The following is a 17,150-nucleotide window of genomic DNA, read 5'->3' on the forward strand; positions in this document are numbered from 1 at the left end:
ACATGCCCGGTGATTCGGATGGCTTCAAGGCCTGGCCTTGGGACTTGTCTCTGAAGGGGGCGGGGAAGGGGTTTGAGAGGAAACTGGGGTTGGGACCTACAGATACAAAAGGGCTGCGTGGGAATCGTTATCGAATTGCCCATCCCCATCCGATGCTACTCTCAGGATCCTCGTCCCCGAGTAGATAAAGCTTCTCTCATCTCCTCCCCGAACCACGGTTTCAATTTGCCTTTCGTTGTCCCACACTTTTCATAAAAACCGAAACGGCATTCCTGTGCGGTGTTACCAGAGGCCCCCATACCCCGGCCACCCCCTCTCTCGGCCCCAGCTCAGAAGTGACGCACATCTTGCAGCTTCCGTGGATTTTCCCGCCTCGAGATTCTTGACAGCCATCCCTCGTCTTTGGTTTGGTGTTGTTGAGTGCGACGACTCCGACTGCCGACGAATCATTCGACAGTAATAACAGCGACGACGACGACACAACAAGCAGCCGCCGCCAACATGGACCGACCTGCCCAGGACCCCGAAAAGGTGGGCTTCGAGCACGCCGACGACGTCGTCAACGGCTCTGTCAACGGCTCTCACGAGGTCGATATCGACCATGGCTTCACGCCCGAGGAGCAGCGCGCCATCATCCGTCGCGTTGATCGCCGGCTTGTCGTCACTGTCGGCGCCATGTACTGTGTGTCGTTGATGGACCGGACGAACTTGTCTGCTGCTGCCATTGCCGGCATGACCAAGGAGCTGTCTCTGTACCTCTACAACCGATATGTGAGTTAACCTGATGTTGAAGAAAGGCTCGCAGGCGACGGTGAACAGGTGGATGGATGCATGGATGCATGGATGGCTGACCATCGAACCCCCAAACAGAACATTGCTTCCCTCCTCTTCTTCATCCCGTACATCATCTTCCAGCCGCCCTCGACCATCATTGTCCGCAAGATTGGTCCTCGCATCCACCTCGGTGGACTCACCGTTCTGTGGGGTGGTGTCATGATTGGTATGGGATTTGCGCGCGAATACACCCACCTCTATGCGTGCAGAATCCTTCTTGGTGTTCTCGAGGCCGGTTTCTTCCCCAGCTGTGTCTACCTCCTCAGCACGTGGTACACTAGATGTGAGTTATCCCCCACTTTCCGCCTTCCCGGCCATTCGTGTCTCAGTCGACTGACCCCATATCAGACGAGGTCGGCAAGCGGTACTCCGTCTTCTACCTCCTCGGCTGCGTTGCTTCCGCGTTCGCCGGCATCCTCGCCTACGGCCTCATGCAGCTCAACGGCCGCGAGGGCCTGACGGGCTGGCGCTGGATCTTCATCATCGAGGGAGTCCTCACCTGCTTCCTCGGCCTGGCGGGTTACTGGCTCCTGGTCGACTTCCCCGACTCCAAGCGCCAGTCGTGGAGCTTCCTCGGCGAGCGCGAGCGCGCCTGGGTGGTTGCCCGCGTGAACCGCGACCGTGGCGACGCCCACATGCCCGCCTTCAACCTCAAGCGGTTCCTCGGCGCCGGTGCCGACTGGAGAATCTGGGCGTACGCCATGATCTTCTTCAACACCACCACCGTCTCGTACGCGCTCGCCTACTTCCTGCCCATCATCCTCCAGGTCAACATGGGCTTCGACGTCGGCGCCGCGCAGTGCCTTGTGGCCCCGCCGTACGCCTTCGCCGGCATCGTCATGTACGGCACGGCCTGGCTCGGCGACAAGAAGAAGTTCCGCGGCCCCGTCATCCTCATCAACATGCTCTTCTGCATCGTCGGCCTGCCCATCATGGGCTTTACCTCGAGCACCGGGGCGCGTTACTTTGGCGTCTTCCTGACGACAGCGGGCGCCAACTCCAACATCCCCGCCGTCATGGCGTACCAGGCGAACAACATCCGCGGTCAGTGGAAGAGAGCGTTCTGTAGCGCGACCCTGGTCTCGTTCGGCGGCATCGGCGGTATCGCCGGCAGCTTGCTGTTCCGCGAGCAGGACAAGCCCCACTACCGGCCCGGCATGTACGCCTGCATCGCCTGCAGCTTGTTGACCGTGATTCTGGTCGGTCTGTTGACGCTCGACGCCCACTCCAAGAACAAGAAGGCCGACAGGGGCGAGAAGGAGCTCGAGGCTGATGATGTAAGTCCATTTCCACTCGGGGTGCACATTAACGAGCGGTTGCTGACTTTGATTCTCAGGAGGGTGCCCAGCCCGGCTTCCGGTATACCTACTAGGGTTGGAGGACGGGTTTGTAGTTTTTGACGATTAATGAGCGAGATGTTGGAAATCTCGAGAACGTGCCTGCGGTTTGGAAGGCATTGGAGCGACGCAATGAGAATATAGCATACCCAATACCAAGGCTACCGTACCAATGAACTATAATGAGCGAGAGAAACCCGGAGAAATCCACGCGAGTCCGTCTCCCTTGTGTGTGCGTGCGTGAGCGTGTTTATGTGGTCCGGCGGAAGAGTAATCGTTTAGTGATCGTTTAGTGATCTTCCTGAATGCCGAGGCTTGTGACCGCGGTAGACGAGAGGTGCATGGTTGCAGCTGCGAGACCCGTGTAGCAAACGCCCGCGCTAGGCGTTTTCGGCGATGGTGGTTGGATTACGGCGTCCGAGTGGATGGATTATTCCGTCCAGGTCTCGGCGTCGGCATCGGCCCCGTCCACTGACATGGTCGGGCGGAACATGTCTCGGTGTAGGTACTGCTAATGTGCAGGAAGTAGCATCACGACGCGAGTATTTCTGGCGAGCAGGGCCTTGGGTCAATTCCCGCCGAGGCTTTCCTGCGATTATGTGCATAAGCGACGGCATTGTGTGTCCTATGGACGATGGCTACCATACGGTTTCCTTCAAGATCATCTCACAGTCTTTGCATGAAGAGCGGCGGTCGGTGGCGTTTACCAGATGCTTGTCCGGGGGTTCTTGGGCAAGAGTATCACAGGCTGAAGCAAAGTGCCATCATCATCGTCGTCAACCTTGTGTCCACCTTGACGTAGAGCCTTGGAAAGCTGTGCGAGGAAGCCCGAAGTCTGCGGTGATGTGAGGTCGGAGCACTGGAAGCCAAAGCCAGTAGTGTGTCTCGCAGACGCCATGTCCCGAGCGACCCTCCATTGTCCTCCACAAACGCTGGTTTGACAGTTGGAGATCAACGGCTTGCCGGAGCACCCGTGTGGCTGTTGCTCGTGACACCTCCTTAGCTCATGTTGTTTCCTCTTGGGTTCATTCACGGAGGAACCGAGCATCGCCGAGCTTAACCTTGCTCCTGAGCAGTTGGATAAAAGCTTCGGGTAGTTATTGGGGGAACGAAGACACGACGGCATTAAAGACACGTCCAGCAAGGCCGTTCACAGTTGATGGGACGTGGTCGTGGTAGGCGTTCGCGCCGTTTCAACTGAAAATCTTTGATATCCAACGCTCGAACCCTGTCCCGTTCCCGGAGTGCAGACAACGGACGATGCAGCCGTGTTGCCATTGCTGCACACTCTTCTTGCCGCACCGTGCATCACATGACATTGAACGCCGGCCATGGAACAGGTGAGTAAGTAGGGCGACGCATTTTAGCTTTTGGAACTGTGCGAGAGCTAACGTGGCAGCGACGTCTCAAAAATTGATACTTCATCAATCCGGGGCAGCTATGCGAGCTGCGTCAAGTATGAAGGATCTCTCGTGCTCAAACTCGATGGGGAGGGGGGCAAACCTGACAGATAACATGGCGGGCGTAGGCGGGACTTGATGGCAGCGACAACCAACATCGGCCAAGGCGACAAAGTCAAGCCTGGCCGGCTTGGGGCCAAGACGCGAGTACCTCAGTGCAGCTTGGCTTGCCACAAAGGGGGACATGTTGATATTGAAAGGGAGGGCGGAAAGAATGAGCGAATGCTGTCAGTGGTTCAGTTCAGTGTATGGCATAACTGGGTTTGCAAGGCCCGTTGCGACGCAGCGAGTAGAATGAGACCTCTTGGCAGGGACCGAGTGGGATATTTGGCAATTGGCACTGAGGCTGTGGATGTCGTGGACGCACGCGTGTTGGCGACTCGCCGTGACCGGGGGTGCAAGGTAAATTTGAAGGTGGGAGATGAGAGCACAGAGGACACAGAAGGGGACTCGGGAGACGGCAAAATGGGCGAATGACTTTGCGGTGGGCATTGGACTGAGCAAAGCGTGGCGGGACTCGGGGGGCCCCCATGTCCAAGACAAGGGACCGGCACAGCGACGACCAATGAAAATAGACTCAATGCGGTTATGCCACATTGAGACGGGTACGTACCTGGCTGACGAATGGGGGGGACCTGGATGGGAGGGGACAGAAAGAGAGAGGAAGGAGGGATGAGGCATGGAGGAACGAGCAGGAATAGACGTGCAGGTGCTGCTGGCTGGTGCAGATGCCGATCCTGACCGCCGTGTGCTAAGTACCCAAGCAGCTATTTCTGGCGGGCGTGTACATGGACACCGCGCAATCTGTGTCCGGTGGGCAACGTATCGTGCGCTAGTAGTGCCAGGAAGGCAGTTGGGTTAGTCGTCCCTCCCGTCCCTTCCACTTCACGGCCGACGGGCACTTACCAGAGCAGGCAAGCAGCGTGGTGGTTTCTGATTTCTCCAGCGAGGTACCTTGCATACAAACCCTTGCGGCGAGGTACCTGACCCGTCCCACTAGCAATATGGGCGTTACCGAAGGCTCCGGCTCGTCCAGCGGCGAAGCCACAATGCCAATCAATGTCGTGGTCTCTCCTTTCTCTCCGCCGGGAACCTCATCTTTTGTCATTCTTGTAGGGCACTTTTCCCACTCTCTTCCTCCCTCCTAATTTTTTTTTCTCCCTCTTCCTCCTCCTCCTCGCCGTCCTCCGCCTACCCACGTCGCCTCCCGACAACCCTCGCCAATCGACCAGTCGCGCGCGCGCGCCCTCCCGCCCCTCCTCTCTCCCCTGCGGCCAGGTATCGTCCCAAGATACAAAGGCGACCCAAACTCTCAGACCCCTTCCCGCGACCGTCCCCACGCACGCCGGCACGTAGGCATTCGCTTGCTCTACCGCCCAACCGCGCCGTACACCACCACGGTTAGCCACCAAACACCAAAGTCGCCCACCATTTCCTCACGCTCGTCCGAACGTCGCCAATTGCGTTGCGCCGCCGTGACGCCGCCCCGCTCTCCAGGCTCAAGTCTGTGACACGTCTTGGTCCAGCGCCCGGCAAGGAGCAACAGGGGACGCCTTTGCTTTTCGAAACGACGCCCGTCATGGCGCGAGCAACCTCTTTCGCGGCCTCGTCGCCGTCCAAATCCTTCTCCTTTACTGCTGCTGCTGCAATCATCCTCACATCTCTACCCATGGCATCCAGTCACGATCACGGCGTCAGCCACATCCAGGAGGGCGAGACAGTCTCGCAGGAGCCCATCGTAAGCGAACCCGATGCTCATTTTTTGTCCATCGCCAATCCACCGGCTGGGCGACTTTGACCGACAGACAAGCTGACCATCCTCTTCGCAGGACACCACGTTATGGATACACATCTTCATCATGATGCTGGCCTTCGGGGTCATCTTCCCCATCGGCATGGTGCTGGGAGTAAGTCAATGCTCGATCCGATATTGATAGCTCTGGGAGCCTCGCGCAGTTGCTGACCATGTCTCTTTTCTCTCTCTCTAGATGACCAAGAACCGCTGGCACGTCCCGACTCAGGTCCTCGGTAGCGCTCTTGCCATCCTTGGCTACTTCCTCGGCCATATGCACCACGGACGACAGTTCGTCGCCCACAACGTCCACGCCACGTTTGCCAACTGGCTCATGATCATCATGGGGGCCCAGGTCGGTCTGGGCATCTACTTGAAGCTGCATCTTGAGAAGGGCATCAACGGCAAGATCCGCAAGTTCATCAGGCCCGCCCACGGCATCCTCGGCAAGGCCTCCCCCGTCCTGGCCTGGACGCAGTTCTTGTTCGGCGGCATCACCTCGCTGGGCTTCTGCCAGGGCGACCATCTCGGCCAGTGCCTGGCGCATTTCATCATGGGCAGCGCCTTCATTGCCTACGGTATTATTCTGACCTTGCTGCTCCTCGTCGGACAGCTGTGGATCCGACGCTCCGGCCGGTCCCAAGAGTTCTTCGACAGCATCGTCATTGCAGCATGGGGTTGCGTCAACACCTTCACCGAGCACCGATGGGGCACTGCATGGGTCAGGAACGACTGGCAGCACACGACCATGGGCATCATTTGGTGGTGCGCCGGCCTTGTTGGTATCTGGCTCAGCCGCGACCGCGATGGAAACCCCAAGCGAAACTTCGTCCCTGGCTTCGTCATCTTCATGACCGGCTGGGGCATGTCTGCCCACCCCCAGGAGCTCCCCATTAGCGCCATGACCCACGCCATGTTCGGCAAGACCCTGATGGCGGTCGGCATCACTCGAATCATCGAGGTGGCCTTTGTGGTGAAGGACGCCGTCGGTGTTTCGGAGGATGGGCGCCAGACCAACAGCTGGCAGTTCATCCCCGTCTTCGTAAGTTCTCGTCTTGTCAGTCCCGTCAAAGTGCGCCCTCTAACATCGAACAGCTTCTGTATGCTTCTGGATTCCTATTCATGGGCGCGACCGAAGAGCAAATGGAGCTCGTTGCCAACTCCGGCCTCGACCACGTCTCCTACATTCTCATCCTGTACTCTTTCGCATTCTTGCTCTTCCTCTTCACCATGATGCTCATCCACCTCTTCGACCGGGACACCAATGTCGGCGGCAAAGTCACCTTGACCAACGGCGTGCCGGTTGCCAACGGCCGCCCTGGTGAGGCCCGCCAAGTCCGCGACGCCGAGGAGTTCGAACTTGAGGGCCTCATGAGCGACGATGACGACGAGCCTCGGAAAGACCTGAGAGACGACACCGATGACGATCAAGGTATTGCGAGCCCCAGCAGCCCCAGCACCATCGGCAAGAACAGCGACCGAGTGGCGCGGTGAGGGGAGTGAATGACCACTCTCGGCGGCAGTGGATGAATAGACAGGGGTGGCATATAGCATTCAGGGCTGGCGTTTGGTTCGGGTTGCCGCATACTTTTAATGGGCTGGGAAGCATCTAAATGAACAACGAGCCTTGCTGGTTTTATCGAGTTAAAAATTCAAGCCTTATTTCTCCAAGATCCAACTGCCCATCGTGACACAAACCTTATCGGAGAACTAGATGTTTGCCGATGTGCCGGTAGAGATGTGTTATAAATAAGCCACGTTGGGCAGACATGCACGTTCTAGACTTTGCCGTTCGATCTTGGTGTTTCCCTGTCCGTCGGTGGGTTGCCACACCTTGCTTCACCTCGGTGTAGATCGGTGGTCGGTGAGGCTACGGGGCCGGGCGAGGGGCATGCGGGGCATGTCTGGACCCCGGCCATCCCACCAGGCTCCACTAAAAAAAATCCCAGAGCGGTCGAGCTTTTGATCGCATTTGATCCTGCCATTGCCGCCCTGGACCAATTCTTTCCCTTCCCTCACTCTCTCTCTTTCTCTCTCCCTCCACCTCACTCGACATCCCACACTCTCAAATCGTACCGCCAAAACCGCCACGATGCCCTCCGTCAGAAACCCCAACGGCCCGTCCAAGAACCGCCTGGCGAACCGGGCCCTCGGTGCCAAGAAGGCGCGCCAGAAGAAGTCCGAGGCCAACAAGAACAAGATCTCCAAGACGGATGCGATGCGCGGCGCGAGGCCCGGACTGGCGCCCAACAGCGGACCCAACGCGCCGCTGAGCAAGAAGAAGGCGAAGAAGGTCGAGAAGCTGATGGCGCACGCGCTGAGGAGGAAGATGGCGGCCGAGGGCGTGGTTGCCATGGAGGGTGAGTATTTTCCGCCTGCTGCCCCTTTGGCCTCTGGGAGGCGGGGGAGCGTTTCTGGAGGCCGGGACTAACGATTTTCGGGCAGACGTTGAGGTCGTCGAGGAGTCGAAGCCCGAGGAGGGCGACTTGGAGATGGAGAAGATCGAGTAAGGCGGTGGGACTTGGGGAGGCGAGGGCGGTTGAGGAGGAGATTGGTCCCGAGGTTCCCGCTGAGGCTCTTGGGCGTGGGCATGGAGAGATGAACGGGTTCAGAGGGGGAGCAGTCATGGTCATGCTTCGTGAGTAACATGTTCTGGTTTCCTTCCGGCGGTCCTTTCCGAGCTAACAGAAACCGAAAAAAGTCTACATAGAATTGCAGTGCGCACACGAACCTAGCCCAAAAATACACACGAATTGATACCCCAAAGATTAGCAGCATATTTTCCAGCTCACACATCGCCTTGCTCACCGTGCCAATGTACTCGAAATGCCCCAGCAGCGCTCCCTCGTTCTGCTCTTGGTCCAGAGTAGCTGTTGGGTCGCGCGTGGGGAGCCAGTGCCCAAAGTGTGCGGGCGTTGAGGTTGTTACCTTAGAGAACTCCGCTGGTTAATGGGTAGGGGCGGCCGCTCACGAGCAGTAATGTCAAATGACGCGATCACAGACAAGAGACCTCGGAGTTTCCGGCACTCACGAGGAACAACTGCCTTCACTCTCCCAGCGGCCCTTTCCCACGGGAGCTGGCATTGAACTCCGCCGCCTCGCGCTCACGCCTCGCCCAGCGCTCCGTGTCGAAAAAGGACTCCCCCGCCGTCGCACGCCAACTCCGAAACAGGCTCTTGACCTGCCTCACGGCGTGGTCCTGCTGCGCCTCGCCGAAGAAGGCATCGTTGATGTCGTTTTCGAACTCGGCGGGCACGGCGCCCAGTGAGGCGTCGTCCGCTTCGTCGCGCGCGGAACCCACAAACGAGGGGACGAGGCCGAAGAAGCGGTCCTGGAGGATGGCCTGCCGGATGAGGCTCGTTCTGGCGAGCTCCGCGGTGATTCTGTGCTCCGCGGTGATTCTGTGCTCCGCGAGCCGTGACTGGTGTTCGAAGAGCAGGAGGAGGCGGGCGGTGTCAATGCCGCGGATGGCGTCGGATTTGTGGAGGCCGTCGTCGCCGTCGGACGTGTCCGTTGCGGAAAGGGACCGGATGCTGGAGGTTGATGGGGTGTCGGCCGCGCTGCTGGAGGATGGTGAGGCATAGTCCTCGTTGGTTGTGATAGGGTCCTGGCACGGAAGGGATTCGAACTTCTGGAAAAGTTCGCTAAACATGGGCTGTTCGGTGAACGTGTGGCATCCTGGGGCTCGGTCGGCGTGCCAGGCGGCATCCGTGTTGTTCAAGAACAGTGGGTAGTAACAGCTGAAGCCATCGTCCGCTTCTTTAGCCGTCAGTCCGTTTGGGGACGACGGCTGACTAGGGAGGTCGGGGTCCTGCTCCTCAGCCAATGTGCAGTTCTGGCGGCGGCACGTCGCCGCCATCCAGCGGACCGTGTACAAGGCGTCACGCCAGCCGTCCAGGTACTTGTGGTCCTCCCGCGTTCGGGGAAGCGTGCTGCTGGCCTCGCGGGTGGCGATCTCCTCGCGGAAGACCTTGCAGATGTCTTGGAGGACGTCATGAGCGCGGACGCCGTGTTGGGAGAGGGAGCCGAGGACCGCGGCCGGGATTATGACTGGGGGTCTATTGAGGCGGATGGTGAGGTGGTGGTCCTCGAAGAATGTCGGCGGATGGTTAGGAAATGACGCCCTCATGTTGGTGGTTGGAGTTGTTTTCAGACTGGTGTGGACGATTGGTCAGTTCCTCGAGGACGGTCAAGATCTTACTGCTCAATATGAAGAGACCACTATGTATAAAGATAAGAGTTGGGACTACGCTGAGATGGGGGTTTAGGCAGATCAAGTAGCACTTTGCAGCTGGGAGAAGTAGATAGAAGTTATGGTTTCTACAAAGCATTTGAGATGTGATTGGGTACGGAATGAAGGTTTTTGCGTCGTTTGTCCATCTGCGAGACAGTCTGTACATGCCCATGTGTAAACTCCTTTGCCCCTGATGCTTCAAACCGTCGACGTCAAAGCATGATACACCACAAACTGGCCGTTTTTTTAAAGGAGCAACATGCGATAGCTAATTTATTCTCTGTTCGTCAATATAATAGGGTCGGACCGCCTTGCATCTTTCATTCAAGTGTCTTTATATACCGGACAGTGGCTTAATAAACCACAGGATCGCAAAGGCCGGCCTTGTCGAACCTTGGAATGACAAGGCCTTATGCCGGTTCAGCCGTGCCTGGCCTATGCATAGGGGCCAACGTTTTCGGACCACAAACCCCTTTTTGTCGATGAATTTCTAGTCACCGCTCAAGATTAAGAAATGAAAAAAAGGCACAAGTGTACAAGTTAACAACGGCTGAAAGAGGCCGTTGACATTTCATCCCAGGGGCTCGGGTCTTCGCCCCATGGCCCAACCCCCGGCCCCTTGAAGATCTTGCCTCCCTTCCAGACCCATCCGACATTCTCAATCTTTTGAAGCACCCTGACGTCTTCCACCGGGTTCTCCAGCAACCCGATGACATCCGCCTCGTAGCCGACCTTGAGCTGGCCCGTCTTGGGCGCCTGCCCGCCCACGCTCAGCGGCCCGCTCGCCGTCGCCGCCTTGATGGCCTCCAAATTGCTCATCCCGGCCTCGGTGGCGCACTCCAGCTCCGTGGCCATGTTGAAGCCGGGCCCCGCGTCCGAGCCAAGGGCGATCTTTAGACCGGACTCGATCGCCATCTTGTACGCCGTCATGTGGTTCGTGGCGCACAGCTGCACCTTCTCCCACGATGAGCGGGAGATCCCCTCGCCGCCGGTGTCCAGGAGCATTTTTATGACAATGCGCGTGGCGATGTAGAGGACGCCCTTCTCCTTGATCAAGTCGATGCACTCGCGGTCCGCGAAGGAGACGTGCTCGACCGTCGTGACGCCCGCCCTGACAGCGGCCAGGATGCCGGGCTTGCCGTGGACGTGGGCCGCAACGACCCGGTTCTGCCTCGTCGCCTCCTCGACGATGGTCTCCAGCTCCGACGCGCTGAACTGCGCGTAGAGCGGGTTGTCGTCGCGGGACATGACGCCGCCCGAGGCCATGACCTTGATGCACTTTGCGCCGCGCCGGATCTGCAGGCGCACCCCGCGGCGGCACTCGTCGACGCCGTCCACGATCATGGTCATGGACGTGCCAAAATGCCCCGGCTTGATCTGCGACACGCCAAAATTGAGCAGCAAGTCGCCGGCCGGGAGCGGGAAAATGTCGCCGTGGCCCGCCAGCTGGCTGAGGCACGATCCGGAGCTGTAGATGTTGGGGCCCACGATGGAGCCGTCGTCGATGGCGCGCGAGACCTCGCAGCCCAGGCCCCCCACGTCGCGCAGCGACGTGTACCCGCGCTGCAGGGCCAGCCAGCAGCCGCGCGTGAGGCGGGCGCCGGAGGAGGCCGGGTGCTCGGTGATGAAGCTCATGTAGCCGTCAGCGCCGCTCTCGGGGTCGAGGCTGTCGCCGGCAAAGTGGGCGTGGCAGTCCCAGAGGCCCGGCATGAGGTAGGGGACGGTGTGGAGTTTGTGGGGGGATTCGGTGTATTTGGGGGGCAGCGAGGACTGGGCGCCGACCCAGGCGATGAGCTTGTCGGAGATCACGAGGGCCGCATCTTTGAGCGGTTCGCCGTCGCCGGGGATGAGGAGGCCGGTTTTGATGATGGTGATGGTGACTTTCTTATCGGCGCCGAGGGGAGATTCCGGGGTTGTGTATTTCGGCCTGAATGAGCCGCCCAGGGTCGATGAGTAGATCTGGGCGGGCCTTTCGATGAGACGTCTGGTCATTGTGATTGCGCTTGTCCAATTGTCTTTCCCACGTCTCTCAATGGATTGAGGTGGCTCCGGCCTTGGCCACAGCCGGCTTTTATGAGCCGTTATGTGATCCTTGGCCGCGCGTTGCGGGACGACGACCAATTGTACCGTGGTCCCGATTTGGAAGGTCATATTCGCCTGCCATCCCCGCCAGAATTAGAGAGACGACGTCCGTTTAGCCGGGGCCTTCGGTGACCGACCCACTGCGTCGTAGCATAACTACCGCTAGAACAGCGTGTTGTCGATAACAAAAGTGGACGCCCCGGTGCTCTATTGAAGAGATTAGACAGTAAGATAGGCTAGGATCAGGGAAGTTCATATTTTACTTTTGGCGTTTTGGTGCATTTAGCCGGGATTACACACACGTTGACGATATTTGTGCTGACTTGCGTACACATTTCTTCGAAATGATAGAACGCCATGTTAATTGAATAGATTCACTATATATGAAAGTAGTAAGACGGTCAATATCTAATAGTAGAGTTGCTGTCCTTGGCCAAGCCTAACTCACCAGAAATACTTCCTGTCGGGAAAGCTAGGATCCCGTAACACCGCAACGATAGACAACAGAATGTTTTGGAAGGTGCTCTCACAATAATTTTTTTTTTCTCCTTGTTCTGCAGTTGACAAAGATAATCTTTCAGAGGAAGTGCACAACTTCTTTTAGTAGAAAATAACATTATCTGTAACCTGATCGTGGTAGAAAAGTATCAAGCTTTGTAACGAGCGAGGGCGTAGGAGCGAGCATCTAAAGGATAAAGCGATGTACCTCTTAATCTAAAAGACTGCGGGAGCGCCCTGGTATAGGATGCTTGTCCCCAGCGTATTAAAATGTGACCGGATGCGTCTAGGAGCGCCGAGATGTTGAGTGGGCTCGGGCACCAGCCGGCGTTTGGTTTTCCCTGGGCAGCTCCAAGCCGCGCTGGTCTCTACAACAAACTTGGTCTTATTGAACAATTCTTGATAACCGCTTGGTATTTTGACACATACGTATAATTGAAATCCTCCAAACCGATAGAGTTGCACATATTAGGCCGTATTCAGGGCAGGTCATAAAGGTTGGGTCGTGAAACCCCCTAAGGCGAGTTGTGGTTAGGGCCTTGGACCACGGCTTGCAAGTATCTTTCTTATGAATAGGCTGTGACAGATCTGGTAGCGGTTCCCTTAAAACATGCGATTTTCAGAATGTGATGCTGATCGGAACACTGAACCAGTCCCAAGACTGTCTGCGTGGAACTCCATTTTCCTTACAAGCCAGGAGACAACCTCGCTCACCAGATCAGTACGCTTAATTTCAAAACAAGAAGAGCACAACCTCTCCGCAAAAGCTGAGCCAGGCTCTAGGGTCATATAATTTGCACTCCCGCCTGACGCCGATGGTGGACGAGAACAGCCAAGGCTGTAAGTTGACTAAACAAGATACATGGCCGGGACTTTGGGCAGACCAGGGTCGCTATTGGATGGAAATCCTATCTGCAGCTTCTGCATATTTCCTAAAATGGCTTATGATAACTATGAGCAGATTCGGGAAGCAGTCTTCCGGCCTCTGAGAGACCCCAAGGTTCGTATTCGGATTTCGACTGACGCATCTCATCGTCTAGAGCGATTGCTAGTATCAGCTCACCCGGGAAAGTGCGAACCGGCCTACGATCTCAAGGGAGCATGAGTTCTTCAGAAATTGACCATAAAATACAAAAATGATGAATTAGTATCTTTTTTCGATAGAAACCTCTCCTAACATCATTATTTCTTCATACACTAAAATCTCCACCGTGATAATGACGGAAGACCTCTTCTCGCATGCGAAGGAGGGAGACATCGTGTTGGACAGTTCTCTTAACCATTTCGAAAAGCTTTGGGCGGCTTGGTTCGAATACATGCAGAACGATGTGCTCGCCACCGGAATCATGACGTTCGTGATGCACGAAGCGGTTTACTTTGGGCGATGCCTTGTTTGGACAGTCGTCGACCTTTTGCCGCGGTTCCGGAAGTACAAGATCCAGCAAGAAAAGTCAGCTTCATCCAAAGAGCAGTGGAGATGCTTCTGCTTGGTGCTGCTAAGCCACTTCACTGTTGAGCTGCCCGAGATCTGGTAAAAATCACTTCAGCCCTCTTACACAGGGAAAGTAGCGGGACTTGGTGCTAAGCATGGATTCCGAACAGGCTATTCCACCCGTTGGCAACATACTTCAACATGTCCATCGCCGTTCCCTTCCCACCCGCGACGAAGATGATACTCCAGGTTGTCGTGTTTTTCATAATTGAAGACGCCTGGCACTACTGGACGCACCGAGCCCTCCACGCCTCTCCGTTCCTCTACCGCACGATCCACAAGACACACCACCGCTACGCGACGCCATTTGGCCTGACGGCGCTTTATGCCTCGCCGTTCGAGGTCATGATACTCGGAGCCGGTACGATCGGTGCTCCGCTCGCCTGGGCAGCTGTCACGAGCGATCTGCACATCATAACCATGTACGTCTGGATTACAGCGCGCCTGCTGCAGGCTGTAGATGCGCACTCGGGATATGATTTCCCGTGGAGCCTGCATCGGTTCTTGCCAGTCTGGGCCGGGGCGGAGCACCATGATGTGCACCACGAAAAGTTTGTGGGGAATTATGCCAGCAGCTTCCGGTGGTGGGATTACTTGATGGGAACAGAATCCAAGACTTCTAGGGGACATAGCCAGGTTGAAAAGATGGAAAAGACTGAATGATCAACTACGCGGTGAACTGGAGCCGGCTGGCTAGTTGTGCTTGCATGACCGCATGACACAAGGTTACCAATACTACAGCCTGGCGGTTGGTTCACCACGAGGAGAGTGACGGCTGCTTAGACAAGTATGTTTGATAGAGATGATATCAATGGGCTTCAGTGCAGCTTGATAGGATAGGTGCTAAGTAAACCCGTAGCAAACTAGAAATCATTACTACGTATCAAGCATTAGCCTTCAAGTCATCGCAAAGAGGATGTGGTATTTGCGACACAATTACTGATAAGGCACTCGCTACTGAAGTAAATGATGGGTTTCACAATTTTGAGTCGTCGTGTATCCTGGATAGGATCTTGGAAACAACTGCTTGTAGTCAGAGACTACCACAATGGCGAAGAAGTTTGAAAGCCAACAAAACTTCAGCCCCCATTTAAGATTGCAGGCGCTCAGCAAAAACGACCAACGCAAGGTATGTAACTGAGGACGTTGTGGGAAGTTCCTCCTGACTGGGACCCTCCTCAAAAACCTTGAGCTTGCTCTCTAAGTAGAATGGTTCGTATCTTGCGGGTTGACATCTAGCCAACATCCATCAGCCTACAGCCTCCTTGCTTCTCCTTGCGCCTTTCTTCACAGCGCTTTCCCTTCTTTCAACAATAACATCTGCATTGGAAACACGCATTTTGCAGTAAAAGCTGTTTCTCGCTGTTTTTGTTTCCATTGGTTCTGTTTGATCATCTTTGGCATCTGACATCATTTGGGCAGCCCTGGTAGCTCCCACACAACCCTCAACATGAGGTTCTCGTGTCGAGTTAACACCAATCGATCCCTCACTTCATACCCAGCCTCTGACACCTCGTGACATTGACTCCCATGTGGGGTTATTGCCGTCGTCACGAAGCCCACTCGGATACCCACTCCAGCCCACAACCGCGAGAGAATAAAGACTCCATCTGGCAGGACCGACCAAACACCTCAGACCAGCCGTCTGATGGGTTCCATCAACAACGCCGCGCCGATGGTTTAGTGGTAAAATTCTCCGTTGCCATCCAGCAGCGTCGGGGAGCCGGGGGTTCGATTCCCCCTCGGCGCAATTCTTTTGCTTTTGGTGCCCGCGGGACCGCATTTTGGGATCATATGGACCCGGAAATCTCCCCCTTGCGTTCTACAACCTGTCAAAACATCTGTATCACTGCATTCTTTTGGGTGGAGAAGGTGGGTTGGCGAGGGCGGGCTGCCTCTGCAGAATCCGGCATCCGATGCCCCGGGGCGGCTCCACTTCGCCCGGCGCTTGTGTATCTGGCCCCTATTGGCCTTCACCGAGATAGCTGCAGGCCGCCAGAAGCAGGTGAGCAAAAGCCTCGGCAAGAATATCGTGATAGGTGGAGCGGCCCTAACAACCTTACTTAGCATGGACAAAAGGTGGAGGAGTGTCGCATCGCCTAATATTTTGGGTTTATAAAAAAAAAGAGCGCGCCCGCTCGAGTGAGGGGGGGTTTCCTCCCTTCGCCACCTTTCGCGAAACCTTGATTTGATGATACCTTTGCCACAACGGCATTCCGAGAGAGATACTCCGTACACGCACCAGCCATGAGTAGCTTCGAAGGCAAAGTCATCGCCATCACCGGCGCGGCGTCGGGCATCGGGCTCGCGACGGCAAAGCATCTCGCGGCCCTCGGCGCGCGGGTGTCGATAGCCGACGTCAACGAGGCGCTCCTCTCCTCGGCGGCGGCGGAACTCGTCAGCCTCCACGGTGCGGAAAACGTCTTCTCAAAGACCGTGGACGTGAGCGACCGAGGGGCGGTGGATACGTGGGTCGCCGAGACGGTGGAGAAGCTGGGGCCCCTCGATGGCGCGGCGAACGTCGCCGGCGTGCTGGGCCGGCAGGGAAACATCGCGACCGTGCCGGAGCTGGAGGACGGCGAGTGGGACTTCGTCATGGGCGTCAACGCGCGGGGCATCCTGAACGCCATGAGGGCTCAGATCCCGGCGCTGAGGGACGGCGGCAAGGGCGCTGCCATTGTCAACGTTTCGAGCGTGGCGGGGCTGTACGGGCTGGAGTTCCACGGAGCGTATACTGCGAGTAAGCATGCCGTCGTCGGGCTGAGCAAGAGCGCGGCGAGGGAGTTTGGGAGGAAGGGCGTGAGGATCAATGTCGTTTGTCCGTAAGTCTCCCCTCTCCCTTCCTACCTTCGCCCTTTTTTTAGTTGCTTTTTGATTCCTTCTTCATTTTGGGTCATTTCCGGTTTAGGGCATCAGGGGTCTTCTCTCCTTGCTTTTCCCATCTACTTTCCCAGTCCAAGGATGATCATGAGCGGGGTAAGGTTTCACTGACTCCTGGGCAGCGGCGCGATCGATACCCCGATTTTGAGAAAGGCATTGGAGACGACGGAGACTGGGGCTGATGTGCTGCCGCCGGTGTTGGGTCGGGTTGGGCAGCCTGAGGAGGTGGCGCCGTCGATTGCGTTTTTGTTGGGGGACGGTTCGTCGTACATTACGGGCCAGGTGTTGGTTGTCGACGGAGGGTCTTTGCCGTGAATAAGAGCTGGGATTTGACACGTCGGATGGTGAAGGAAAGAAAAATGAGCTTAATTTACGAGAGAGTCCTGTCTAGTCGGTAGCACGGCGGCGTTGAAACGAAATGCCCCCGACATCGAGACCGAGAAGGATAAGGATTTGGTAGGGCCATCTCGGATGAAGCATCGGAGCCGGGGTAATTGACAGGAACCGATTATGGAATCTCGTTTTCAAATGCCGTACATTG

The 17,150-nt window shown here is 56.6% G+C and overlaps 7 protein-coding genes across 7 annotated transcripts; 5 read left to right on the forward strand and 2 right to left on the reverse strand.

Annotated features, from left to right (window-relative positions):
• Positions 1 to 501: 501 nt before the first annotated feature.
• On the forward strand, positions 502 to 2,206 carry EsH8_IX_001038 (major facilitator superfamily domain-containing protein; the record flags this gene model as incomplete). Its single annotated transcript, XM_083267374.1, has 4 exons — positions 502 to 771; positions 871 to 1,117; positions 1,183 to 2,111; positions 2,171 to 2,206. The coding sequence occupies 4 exons, from the start codon at positions 502 to 504 to the stop codon at positions 2,204 to 2,206; spliced, it is 1,482 nt and encodes a 493-aa protein (XP_083130939.1).
• A 3,004-nt stretch (positions 2,207 to 5,210) lies between these two features.
• On the forward strand, positions 5,211 to 6,917 carry EsH8_IX_001039 (Ytp1 family protein; the record flags this gene model as incomplete). The annotated part of the gene is made up of 4 exons (XM_083267375.1): positions 5,211 to 5,369; positions 5,461 to 5,538; positions 5,620 to 6,465; positions 6,519 to 6,917. The coding sequence occupies 4 exons, from the start codon at positions 5,211 to 5,213 to the stop codon at positions 6,915 to 6,917; spliced, it is 1,482 nt and encodes a 493-aa protein (XP_083130940.1).
• Positions 6,918 to 7,515: 598 nt separating this feature from the next.
• On the forward strand, positions 7,516 to 7,933 carry EsH8_IX_001040 (uncharacterized protein; the record flags this gene model as incomplete). Its single annotated transcript, XM_083267376.1, has 2 exons — positions 7,516 to 7,783; positions 7,869 to 7,933. The coding sequence occupies 2 exons, from the start codon at positions 7,516 to 7,518 to the stop codon at positions 7,931 to 7,933; spliced, it is 333 nt and encodes a 110-aa protein (XP_083130941.1).
• Positions 7,934 to 8,469: 536 nt separating this feature from the next.
• On the reverse strand, positions 8,470 to 9,552 carry EsH8_IX_001041 (uncharacterized protein; the record flags this gene model as incomplete). The annotated part of the gene is made up of 1 exon (XM_083267377.1): positions 8,470 to 9,552. The coding sequence occupies one exon, from the start codon at positions 9,550 to 9,552 to the stop codon at positions 8,470 to 8,472; it is 1,083 nt and encodes a 360-aa protein (XP_083130942.1).
• A 645-nt stretch (positions 9,553 to 10,197) lies between these two features.
• On the reverse strand, positions 10,198 to 11,649 carry EsH8_IX_001042 (metal-dependent hydrolase family protein; the record flags this gene model as incomplete). The annotated part of the gene is made up of 1 exon (XM_083267378.1): positions 10,198 to 11,649. One exon carries the CDS (start codon positions 11,647 to 11,649, stop codon positions 10,198 to 10,200), a length of 1,452 nt encoding a protein of 483 aa, XP_083130943.1.
• A 1,805-nt stretch (positions 11,650 to 13,454) lies between these two features.
• Positions 13,455 to 14,392, forward strand: EsH8_IX_001043 (sterol desaturase family protein; the record flags this gene model as incomplete). The annotated part of the gene is made up of 2 exons (XM_083267379.1): positions 13,455 to 13,768; positions 13,840 to 14,392. The coding sequence occupies 2 exons, from the start codon at positions 13,455 to 13,457 to the stop codon at positions 14,390 to 14,392; spliced, it is 867 nt and encodes a 288-aa protein (XP_083130944.1).
• Positions 14,393 to 15,976: 1,584 nt separating this feature from the next.
• On the forward strand, positions 15,977 to 16,924 carry EsH8_IX_001044 (3-oxoacyl-reductase; the record flags this gene model as incomplete). Its single annotated transcript, XM_083267380.1, has 2 exons — positions 15,977 to 16,551; positions 16,732 to 16,924. The coding sequence occupies 2 exons, from the start codon at positions 15,977 to 15,979 to the stop codon at positions 16,922 to 16,924; spliced, it is 768 nt and encodes a 255-aa protein (XP_083130945.1).
• Positions 16,925 to 17,150: the final 226 nt, after the last annotated feature.

The sequence above is a fragment of the Colletotrichum jinshuiense genome, chromosome 9, assembly GCF_051148585.1.
Source record: "Colletotrichum jinshuiense chromosome 9, complete sequence".
NCBI lineage: Eukaryota > Fungi > Ascomycota > Sordariomycetes > Glomerellales > Glomerellaceae > Colletotrichum > Colletotrichum jinshuiense.